Genomic DNA, 12,480 nt, shown 5'->3' on the forward strand with positions numbered 1-12,480 from the left:
GCCTCATTAGCAAGTATGCTGTGGTTTTACATGTGACGTGATGGTAAAGTTAGTTCTTTAACTTTTTGGCATTAAAACGGAGACAACTAAAGTACACAGTCATCTTTTTGGTTATATAACCTGATCGTCTGTTGCCCTTTGGGGCTACCTGAATGTGGGGAGAGTGTAGACTGATAGCATTGTTTCAAAGCTGCTCTATTTATTTTTTTCTAGTTCTTTTTAAAACTTTTTAAATTAACACCAGGAACTTAATAGAATTTAGTTTATGTTCTGAAGTATGTTTTCAGAAAATAGAAGCCCAAGTATGCTTTGTAATATGCTGAGTGGCTTTCACCTAAAGATTTTCATGTATGACTGTGAATAGAAATATCCATATTTTTGTTGGTGTTTGCAATTTTGGAAATAAAAGCCCTCTGGGCATAGTGTTCTCTTTTAAAACCTTACAGGGAAAATATATTGGTGTAATTTTTTTTTTCTTTTTGAAGAGAGTGAAACCATGGCTTATCTTTTGACGTCACTGTGTAATAAAGCCATCATCTTACCCTCATGTGGCTATCTTAGACAAGAGGTTCTACATGCGGTCCCTTGATAATTGCCTAAATTAAAATATTAAAGGCCTAACAGCCGCTGTGTTGACCTTTTCCTGCCTGCTGCAGACAGCTGAGCTGCTGTTTATGAGGCCCACTCTTCCCACAGGTGATGAGCGGGAGCTTCCGCTCTTCCCTGCCCACCCCTGTGCAATGTTGGGCATCAAAGTCCTGCTGTTCCAACAGCTTCGATTAAATTCCTCCATCCTCAAGACCCCTAGGATATGCCTGACAGGCTCCATATTTTGATTAGTTTTTAAATACTTCAGATTCCAAAACTTGGTCACAATAATGTAATAACTACTCTGTCCTCAGCAACTGCTCATTTTAGAAGTTGTACATGGCTAACCTCCGTGCCTTGCTGCTGATATCAAACTGGGAGATGAAAACAAGAATCAGTGATGTACTAACTAACTTGTTGGCTGATTAACAGCAATCTGGCTCTTCAAAAGGGTATTTTGAACTTTTGCTGTTTTTTCCCCCCCCCATGAAAATTGCAAAATCAGAACTCTAATTGGGGCTGTGTCCTCACAAAGCAAAGCCATTGGAAAAGCTGTGTAAACACGGAAGCCTCAGGGGACTAACAGTAACAGAAAATAGCGTTTTACAGTTGAGAGGGTGCGGCAGAAAGGAAAGTGTTGCCGACATGAAAGGCCAGAACGGTTCTGGCACTGAGAGGCAGGCAGCCAGGGCTCAGGCTTCCCCGGGCCGCTGAGAGGGATCGGGCAGGGAGTCCCCTGAGAAGGGGCGTCATCCACACAGGCAGAGAGCTGCAGATGCATCCTGGGGCACTGGTGTAGGGTGTATAAAGTCCCCGTTTCATTCCTTAGTTCCTTCATTTAGTAACAGAAGTGTGTCTTGTAGTGCATATTAACAGATCAAGACGGGTTGGTCTCTGTGCATTTTGAGGTTGTTTTTCTAATGTTCAGGAATGGGAATGTTACTTGAGATCGAAACTATCTAGTTTCTCTGTGGAAATTAACTTTGTGGCTTTAAAAAATTCTGCCCAATATGAAGTTCCTTTCATTTTTCTCTCTCCCTCCCAGGTCCGGGTTGACAGTGGCATCCAACCAGGAAGTGATATCAGCATTTATTATGATCCTATGATTTCAAAAGTTAGTTCCATTTCTTAATGGTTTCTTTCAGTGTTCTTTTGAACAATGTACGTATTTAGTTTAAAAGTCTGACACAGAGCCTTTACCTGAATCATGTATTATAATTAAACAAGTAATTATAGACTGATGTAAAATAGAAACTGCAGATTTTTTTCTCTTAAGAAATTTTAAGACCATATTCATTTGTCTGTCCTCCCCTCTCAGATCATCCACCTGCACCACCCCACCAACAAACATCCACTCAGGGGCACCAACCCAGCTCATAGTAGTAAGAAGGCATTAAGTTTTGTTTGCTTTTTGGACAAATTTAGAAAATTGCCTAAGGTAAAAAAGTGTCAGTTGATATCAAGAAGTTGGGCTGATAGGCAGTGTTTGTTGGAATGCTTTTGACCTATTCAGTTTTTCTTTGCAAATTAATAGTCCTTACGTTGTTGATTTGACATAGTTAAGTTTCTAGTTTTTTTCTTTGTTTTCTTCCCTTTGTGGTTCTGGAGGTCAAACCCAAGGCCTCCTGTATGCCAGGCAAGTGCTCTACCCCTGAGCTCCACCCCCAGTCCAATTACATTTTATAGAAGATTATAATTTGTGGTTTGTCCACCTGTCTTTTCCAAGTTTAACTTTCTAGATTGAATAATCAACTTAATTTATTTTAGTATTGAAATCTTAAGACTTTATAATATGTAAAGTATTACAGTAGTTAAAACTATATATTTTATTTGAAAATATTGTGTTCTCAAAAATGTTAAATCTACATTGAGGAATGTTTTTTAAAATTTTTCTTTATTAAACTCTGTTTCATAAGATGGTTTTTCCCCAAGAGTACTTTTTAATGTAATTGTAGTAAACAAACTAGTTATTTATTTATTTTTAACTTTGCTTTTACACTAATATTGTTAAAGTGAACCTTAGCTCTTTTTTTTGTTAGAGAAACCTGATTTAATTTAAAAATAAAAATACCTAAAATATATAAATGGAGTTTTAAATCGCTAAGATTCCATTTTTAGATGTATACTTTTCTGTTAATGGCTTATGAGTTAATTTTCAAGCTGGTTTAATGTTGAAGACCTTACAAAATTTACCAAAGTTATTGTTGTATACAGGATAACTAATGTCATTAAATCCTTAATGAATAGTTAAATTCTTATTTATTAATTTATATAAGGTATATTTAAACAGGCACAGAATTCTATAGAGCAGGAAGGCCTTCACGTTACTCTAGTACCAGTGCCCTTTGCTTCTGTGTTCTATTAAGTATGAAACAGAGCAATTCTTAAAATAGACTTTTTAAAACTTTCATCTTTTTATTTAAAAGTTTATGTACTTTCTTGGTGGCTTATCAACATGTTCCCTGTTCAGTGTATCAAAGTTGGAAACAACAGGAAAAAAAGGGAAATAAAAAAGTCTTACCCAGTCCCACATGTTTACATCCTGTCCCCAATCTTCACATTTGATGTATCTCCTTTTCAACTTTTGGCTTGTTTTTGTGATTTTTGTTTTTTCAAATAGCTCTTTACCATGATAATGAAATGTATAAGTTTGAAATAGCTAGATTCTAATATTTGTTTACTTGAAAAATCTTAACTGGCACATTTTATATTAAAAACTAAACCACTGTGAAGTTTCAAAAGCTATCTTGGGAAGTCTTTATGAAATACTTCACTTGTTCCTGGATTGAATCATTTATCACGTAGGTAACTATAAACGTCGTTTCTGCCTGTCTGATTTTAGTTAATCACCTATGGCTCTGATAGAACGGAAGCCCTGAAGAGGATGGAGGACGCACTGGATAATTATGTTATTCGAGGTAAAAAGAAAACTTTGTGACCCTGTTACTACATATGGTGTCTAGTTCTAGCAAACAGCTTGAAGTTTTACTAATTAGCGAATTCATGAAGCAGTTGTTTACTATGTATTTAGTAGAAATCAGAAAAGCTTGAATTAATTCAACTGACATACTAGACCTGCTTCCTTTATGTTATACGTGCTATATGTTATACGTGCATCTTAAGTTATTTAATAAACTTATGATTAGTAACCTTTCCTAAATAAGCATTTTCCATTTTGCAGTTACTATTGTATGTAAAACGAGAATCTATAGCATAAAGAACCATTGGCCAGTGCAGTTTGGTAACAATTTTGCTATATTATTGTCTATGGAGTTTTTTATTTGTTTTTTGAAGTAGGAAACTTGAGAATGTATGGAGATAGAAACATAGTGACTTACCGTTGGATAGATTTGGGGGAAGGGAGAATAGCTCTTTGCTTTAGAGTACAGCCTAGGGGTCGACTGTTTTCTAGGAAGTGAAGCTTTGTTCCCCCTGTTTGGAGCTGGTATTTGTAGTGCCTAACAAGATGAGATCCTATGAGCTATCAGAGGTACAGAAATAGGAGCAGCACTTGCATTTAAAGAATTAACTCCAAATTATACTTATCCCTTTTGGGGGGAGTAAGTCATATTCTAAATTTTATTAGAAATTTTCTATTAGTAGTAAGTAAATTATTTTAGCCCGACATAAATTGTTATCAGCTGTAGAATAATGGATTTTAACACCAAATTGAAAGGGGGAGATCCAAGCTAGCTTTGAATTTTGAACAAGTAGTGAGGGGGTCTTTTTATTTAAAAGTTCATGTACTTTTTTGGTGGCTGGGGGCTTGGTAGGGCTGGGAGGCTCCTTTGGGAGTCCAGGGAAGAGAGTAGCTGTCATGTATGATGCCAGCCTTCCTCAAGGCCAAAGGAAGCACTCTTGCAGATTTCAGAAAATCTTCTTTCAAGTGGACACAGCTTTTGGGTCCTGAGGCTTGGCAAGTAGACTCAGGCTTTGTGTGGAATAGAAAAAATGCTCTGTTCTCAGGGTTCAACGGGAAGTCCAGCTTGGCAGCAAGCACGTCGAGCCTTTGCTTTGCCCCCTTGACCGAGTTACTTTGTGCAGTGAACAGTTTGTACAACTGTCCAGTAGCAGCAATTTCATGACCCATTTTTTTCAGCAATCTACTTTCCCAGCTCATTTTTATCTGATGACAATTAACTCATGCAGTCCGCACTTTCCCTCATCCTTTCTCTTCTGATTTTTCCTTTGTTGGATCAGAACAAATTCTTCTTTCTCCTCCCTGTAAGCACTGCCTTCTTCCCTTCACTCGTGTTAAAGTGTAATCGTGATTTTATCTCGTCTCCTGTGTTAGGGATTCGTCCATGTCAAACAAGGAAAACGGGAAGCTTTCAAGTGTGATAATCTGCAGATCTAAAATTTGTATCTAAAAATCGATAAAATCCTCTTCATATTCTTTCTAGTTTATTTTCTACTTCCTTTTTTAGCCTTGATTTTAGAGTATTTACTGATTTATAACTTTGCTGTGTTCCTCTATTTTAAGCAGCAAATATTTTTTTTTTATGCATTGGTTTTATAGGCCCATGTGTCTGTATTCCTTCAGAAGTGATTTTTCCCCAAGAGGACATTAGGACACGTTTGGAACATTGTGTGTGTGTGTGTGTGTGTGTGTGTGAGTGTGCGCTATAACTACTGTACATACATGGTCATAAATTAGTTGTATGGGAAACTCACTCCTGGAGGACTTTTATGTCTTTGTGTCTTCTGGGAGTGGAGGGTCCCCTGACCTTGATCTTTGAATTTTTTTACTGTGGTTGTTGAATTATTAGATTTTGGTTAATTTAAGTTTTACTGCAACAAGCTCAAATGGTAAAATCTTGTGTTTGAAGTAGACAGTTTGAGTAAGAATATGTTGTTGTCACATGTCCATCCAACTGGTAGAGCACAATATGATGGTGTTTAAGTTAAGTGGCTTAAATACCAAAGTGGCTTCCCTTAGTCTCCTAACTTTACATGGATCACATGTAGAAATGTGTTCTATTGTGCATATAGATTTTTCTAAGCTGAGTCTGAAATTTTTGCCTTGAATCATCGTGATATAGTGGAGTGAACCTGGGAGACTGGGATCCACATCCTGTTGTCATGTCACAGCATGTAGTAATAGTGTGCATACTATTTTTGACTTATTGTCTCTGTGAGTCTCATTTTCCACATTTTGAAATGGAGTGACAGTCTCTGCCCCATCCTTAGTGGTGAGGTTTAGGAGAGATGAGACATGTGAAGGGCCTGGTACTCTCCTGATTCATGTTCTCCATGAGCTTTGGTCCATCTCTTCTCCCTCTCTCACCACAGTTACAAAACCACATTTTTAAATGTCATAAATCGTAGTATTATCAGTGGTGTGAAATTTATCAAGCCATAGATAAATAATAAGAAAGCCCATCTATAGTCATTCCCAGAGCTGTGTGCTGGGGTCATAACGCTCATGGCAACCTGTCCCAACCCTTCTTTGAAGCATTTACTGTCAGCGTAAAGAGACTATTAATTGTGCAATTAATGGCTCCCTGTTGGATCATCCCGTAAGAACATTAGGAAAGCGCAGGCACGATGGTGCTTACCGTGTTTAATTGTGTGTTACTGGTGCTGAGTAGTGCCTGGCACATGGTAGATGATGAATAAGTCTTTGTTGGGCAAGTGAGTGGTGCTGTCCCTGATTTCAGGGCACTTCTAACACCCCTGGTATGAAAAACACATGAACAGAGAAATACAACTGCGTGCTGTGGTCTTTTGGGAAGATAATGTGGTAAGATATTTTAAAATAAAAGTACCAACCTTTTGACTCAGCCACTCAGCTTTTGGGACTCTTTCCCATGGAGTTGATGGTCCCAGCTGTAAGATGATGTTCACAAGGACAGTGATAACAGCATTGACTGTCGTGGCTAAACGGCTGCGCAACTCGGTGTGTACTAGATGCACGCTGCTTGAATGAGCGCGCCGCCCGGCTGACGTAAAGCACTGTGTGCTGGTGACTTGAAGCCATGGCCATGTGTGCTGTTAAAGTGGGGGAGGAATTTGCAGAGCCTTATCTAATACGTTCTCACATTAAACTCCCTTCTTAGCCTAAACTATTTTTCATTATGTTTGGATGGACACAGAGAAAGGGGTGTGCACATATCAGATGGAATTTCATGAAGCTCAAAGTTTTTGTCAAAGGCGGTTATTCTTGCAGTGCTTTCCCTAGGAGTTTTATTTCAGGTGTTTTTCAACCTAGAGAGAAGTTGAATAAACGGGTGCCACACCACGCTCTTCCCCTGGCTCATCAGACGTCAGACTCTGACATTTGCTCTTTTCCTCTTTTCCCCTCCTTTGCCTTTCCCTCCTTCATCCTCTCTCTTCCTCCCTCGTTCCTCCCTCCTTTCTTTCCTGTTTTCTTTCTGTTCTGTGTGAGAGAAGGTTGTGAACTCCATGACATGGCTCCTAAGTGCTTCACAGGGCAGCTTAAGGGTAGGAGCACGCTCCCACAAACTGCAAAGCCACTATCACTGCAGACAAGATCCACAAAAACCCGATGCCATCACTGCCGTCCCACGCAGATCCCAGGCTCAACACTTTTCTCTCAAAGTGTGAGTTTTATTTGCTTTTTAAGCCCATTCATGGTCCAGACTTTGCACAATACCTTTGATTGTGTATTCTTATTCTCTTGCCCTCTTGTGTTTCACTAGCATTTTTAAAAGTTTTTAAGTTTATTTGTTCTAATCAGTTTTACGTGACAACAGAATGCTCTTTGATTCATTGTACACAAATGGAACACAACTTTTCATTTCTCTGGTTGTACCCAAAAAAGGGTCACACCATTTGTACAATCATACATGTACCTAGGGTAATGATGTCCATCTCATTCCACCATCTTTCCTATCCCCATACCCGCTCCCCTTTCCTTCCTCCCTTTTGGCCAATCCAAAGTTCCTCCACTCATCCCATGCTTCTTGTCCATTATGGATTAGCATCTATTTATCAGAGAAAACATTTGGCCTTTGGTTTTTTGGGATTGGCTTACTTCATTTAGCATGATATTCTCTATCCATTTACCTGCAAATGCCATAATTTTATTCTCTTTTACTGCTCAGTAATATTCCATTGTGTATGTGTACACACACACACACACACACACACACACCACAGTTTCTTTTTCTTTGTCCATTCATCTATTGGAGGACATTTAGGTTGGTTCTATAGTTTGGCTATTGTGAAATGTGCTATAAACATTGACATGGCTGCATCATTGTAGTATGCTCTTTTAGTCCTTTAGGTATAGACCGAGAAGTGGGATAGCTTCGTCAAATGGTGGTTTCATTCAAGTTTTCTAAGGAATCTTCATACTACTTTCCATATCGACTGTACCAATTTGCAGTCCCACCAGCAATGTATGAGTGTGCCTTTCTCCCTACATCCTTGCCAACACTTATTGTTGCTTGTATTCATGATCACTGCCATTCTGACTGGAGAGATGAAATCTTAGTTTTTTTTTTTTTTTAATTGGTTGTTCAAAACATTACAAAGATTTTGATATATTTTATACATTAGATTCAAGTGGGTTATGAACTCCCATTTTTACCCCAAATTCAGATTGCAGAATCACATCGGTTACACATCCACATTTTTACATAATGCCATATTAGTGACTGTTGTATTCTGCTACCTTTCCTATCCTCAACTATCCCCCCTCCCCTCCCCTCCCATCTTCTCTCTCTACCCCATCTACTGTAATTCATTTCTCTCCTTGTTTTTTTCCCATTCCCCTCACAGCCTCTTATATGTAATTTTGTGTAACAATGAGGGTCTCCCTCCATTACCATGCAGTTTCCCATTTCTCTCCCTTTCCCTCCCACCTCATGTATCTGTTTAATGTTAATCTTTTCCTCCTGCTCTTCCTCCCTGCTCTGTTCTTAGTTGCTCTCATTATATCAAAGAAGACATTTGGCATTTGTTTTTTAGGGATTGGCTAGCTTCACTTAGCATAATCTGCTCTAATGCCATCCATTTCCCTGCAAATTCCATGATTTTGACATTTTTTAGTGCAGAGTAATACTCCATTGTGTATAAATGCCACATTTTTTTTTTATCCATTCATCTATTGAAGGGCATCTGGGTTGGTTCCACAGTCTAGCTATTGTGAATTGTGCTGCTTTGAACATCGATATGGCAGTTATCCCTGTAGTACGCTCTTTTAAGGTCTTCAGGGAATAGTCCGAGAAGGGCAATAGCTGGGTCAAATGGTGGTTCCATTCCCAGCTTTCCCAGGCATCTCCATACTGCTTTCCAAATTGGCCGCACCAATTTGCAGTCCCACCAGCAATGTACAAGAGTACCCTTTCCCCACATCCTCGCCAGCACTTGTTGTTGTTTGACTTCATAATGGCTGCCAATCTTACTGGAGTGAGATGGTATCTTAGGGTGGTTTTGATTTGCATTTCTCTGACTGCTAGAGATGGTGAGCATTTTTTCATGTATTTGTTGATTGACTGTATGTCCTCCTCTGAGAAGTGTCTGTTCAGGTCCTTGGCCCATTTGTTGATTGGGTTATTTGTTATCTTTTGATTAGCATTTCTCTAATTACTAGAGATGTTGAACATTTTTCATTTTTGAAGAGTCTGGGGCAGGTGACTTGTATGTAGACTGTCCCCACTCTTGACAGGTGATGTTAGCACTGGTCCAGTGGTGGCACTCAGGAGTGAGCCAGCAGGATGGGGTTGTAGTTAGAACAGTGTGTTCTTTAAGTTGGTAACTTTGAATATGGTGCAGTTATTGAGGGTTTGGAAGTATTGGGGGATGACTTTGTATAGAGAGTGATGGCCAACATCTCATTGGAGGATTCTTCTTCTTGCCGAGGAGGATGTAAGCCACCCGAGAACTTGAGAACCTGTGTGCCAATTCACTTCTGACACTGTTGGTTAAGTACTCAGGCCCATGACAGCGCCCACTTCATGTGCCAGTTGAAAGGCCCAGGTTGCCACCTGTAATTGTACTGACTGGCTATAAATTGGGGATTCTCACAACCCCTCCCTCATTTTTGATAGTTTACAATGTGGATTGAGGATGACCCTCAGAAGAAAGTTTTGAATTTTGGAGCATTTGGTTTCAGACCTATAGAAATGTTCAACAAGTAAAGTCTATGCGAGTATTCCAAAATCCGAAGAACCCCCAAAATCTGAAACACTTTTGGATCCAAACATTTCAGATAGGGGCACTCCACCTGCCATGGCTGCAGAACTCTGGGAGGCACTTTGTCTACTATTACTGGTTTACTATAGAAGGTACACCTTGGGAACAGCCAAGTGGGAGAGGTGCTAGGAAAAGGATGGAGGAGGACCGCAGGACTCCCCTGCTCCCAGGGCCTGCCATACACCCAGCACTTCCTGGGTTCTTCAGCCTGGAAGCTCTCATGATCCTGCCCCGTAGAGTAGGCTTTTTATGGAAGCTTCAGAGACAGGGCGATGGTTCCTACTGGCCACTGGTGATTCAGTCCATCTCCAGCCGTAGGTTTGGGTAGGTAGATGGTCGGGCTAAAGGTCCTAAATCTCTCATTACATGGTTGGTTCGTCTGGCTCCCAGCATAAGCTGTCATCATCAGCATAAGCTCAGATATGGTCAAAAATAGCTTATTAGGATAATAAATGATGCTCTTCTCATCCCTATCATTCAGGAAAGTTCAGAGGTTTCATGAGCTCTGTACCAGGACCTGGGACTAAGACCTAAAATCACTTCTGACTTCTAGATCCATGTTAGTATTTCTGAATGAAGCAACATTCTTAGGGAGAACTCAAAACAGAATAGAAACCATAATGGGTGGACTATATTTCAGATGAATAATACAATCATGCTGAAGGGGAAAGGAAAGAAAAAAACTAACCCAAACACTTTTAAGAGAATTTTAACTCTGTATATCCTCAGGCCGAGGAGAAAATATGTATAAACAAATATTAAACTCTAGTTAGTAGGTGTTTTTCATAGTTGATGCATTAGCAGTACTGAAAATAATTTGGACATATTCTGGAATTGAGGAAATAAACACATGTATTGTGGATAATAAGAACCAAATTTTTCTCTGTTGGAGAAGGCAGTAGCAGATGTGGGAATGCATAGGGGTGGAATGGCCTCTGTGGTGTTGGGTTGAAATTGGAGGTCGTGTGAACTCCCGGGTTTTCACATAGACTGATACACTGTGTGTGTGTGTGTGTGCGTGCGTGCGTGCACATGTGCACATTATCTAGCTTGGGGCTTCTCACCTTTGGCAGTACTAACAGTTTGGAGCTGTGGGTGGCTGGCTGTATTGTAGGGTGTTTGTCAATACCCTTGGCCTCCACCCACTAAATAATTAAATGTAACCAGGGTTCTCTGATACAGTGGCTGATTTCAGCAAGAATATAAGGTGAGCTGGAAACATCTTGTGGAAGAAAGTAAACAAGTGCTCAAAAAATGATGATCTGTCAAAAGGACGTGAGAGCCAGGGCTCCCACTGGCCAAATCTGAGAAAATAAATAGTGCTAAATAGTGCCAGGAAGGGACTGTCACCCATGGAATGGAATGAGGCCCTGAGTTGATGCTAACAGAGAGAGAGAGCAGATATTCTGGGGAAAAGACAGTTCTACCTGTAGGTTTTTAGCTCATTAATAAATGTAGAAAAATCACCATCTGGTAAACACCAGATGTTTAAGTCAGAATCATCAGTGGATGCAAAAATTAATAGTGAAAATATGAGAAATGGGTATTTGCATATTTTCTTGACATCCCTCTGTAAGGTGACTTATTAACCATAAAGGGAAGTTACACTCCTTTGCTGTGTGCTAGCTGCCTAGGCAAGCAATCTCCATCCACCTCACCAGTAATGGATGAATCAGCATCCTATCCTTACGATGCTGAGCACCACCATTCGTGTGATATTTTTGCCAAAAATGCATAACCCGAACGTGATCCTGAGGAAACATCAGACAAACCCACCTGAAAGACAGTCTGCAAAACAAATGGCTTTTGCTCCTCAAAATGTCAAGGTCACTAAACACAAAGGGAACTGGAGCAGCTTGTCTAGATCAAAGCAAGCAAAAGATGCATGGGGGGAAGGTGGCCCTGGATTAGATTCTGGAACAGCAAAAAATGCTTTTCTTATAGTAAAGGTCATAGTGGGACATTTGGTGGAATTTGAATCAAGCCTATAGATTGGACAGTGATATCATTATCAATGTTATACTTCACTGGTCTTGATCACTGTGTGTGGTTATAGAGACTTACTTTCCTTTTAGGAAATATACAGTGACATATTTAGGGTTAAACTGGCATCTTGTCTACAATTTACTTTGAATTGTTTAGAAGGGAAAATTGTGTGGTCTATACATGCAGAGAACATTAATGATACAGCAAATAAATGTGGTTTAAGATGTTCTCAGCTGGAGAACCTGTACTATTTTGCAAATTTTCTAAAATTCCAAGCTTATTCCAGAATAAGAGTTTTAAAACATCATGAGGAGGAGCTTTCCTGCTCCTCTCAGCTCACAGTTCAGGAATAAAAGCAAAGATAACCTTTTGATTTTTATTCATCTGGATAATTCTAAAAGATTGGTGGGTTAGAAAAATTGTTTTGTGAAGGACAGATGAGGAAGAACAATTTACTGTCTTGTTTTGGTAATTGCTTAATTATTCAAATATGATTTCTTTCTCTGAGTGATTGTGAGCTTTTTTTTTTTTTTTAAATAGAGAAACTTTAGAGCAAAAATGTAACTTGGTTAAAGTTAATTCCTAAGTCCCCATGAAATGAGCAGTGCCTTTGGCCTCTGTTTGATCCTGGCAGTGTGCACAGCTAATGTCTGGCCAGTGTTTTGGAACCAGCAGGCAGTCAGGAGAAGGCTGCTCTTGGGGCCTCGCCATGGCTGGTCATGATTTCCCATACAGATGGGACCT

General features: G+C 39.6%; 1 protein-coding gene across 2 annotated transcripts in view; it reads left to right on the forward strand.

Annotated features, from left to right (window-relative positions):
* The window catches only part of Pcca (propionyl-CoA carboxylase subunit alpha), a 359,349-nt gene that overhangs the window by 187,368 nt on the left and 159,501 nt on the right, over positions 1 to 12,480 (forward strand). For both annotated transcript variants that reach the window (XM_027938819.3, XM_071611620.1), the window contains exons 15-16: positions 1,634 to 1,702; positions 3,431 to 3,506. In XM_027938819.3, coding sequence (XP_027794620.1) covers positions 1,634 to 1,702; positions 3,431 to 3,506 — 145 coding nt within the window. The remainder of the gene's footprint in view (positions 1 to 1,633; positions 1,703 to 3,430; positions 3,507 to 12,480) is intronic.

Source organism: Marmota flaviventris, chromosome 4 (genome assembly GCF_047511675.1).
Source record: "Marmota flaviventris isolate mMarFla1 chromosome 4, mMarFla1.hap1, whole genome shotgun sequence".
In the NCBI taxonomy this organism is placed as follows: Eukaryota; Metazoa; Chordata; class Mammalia; order Rodentia; family Sciuridae; genus Marmota; species Marmota flaviventris.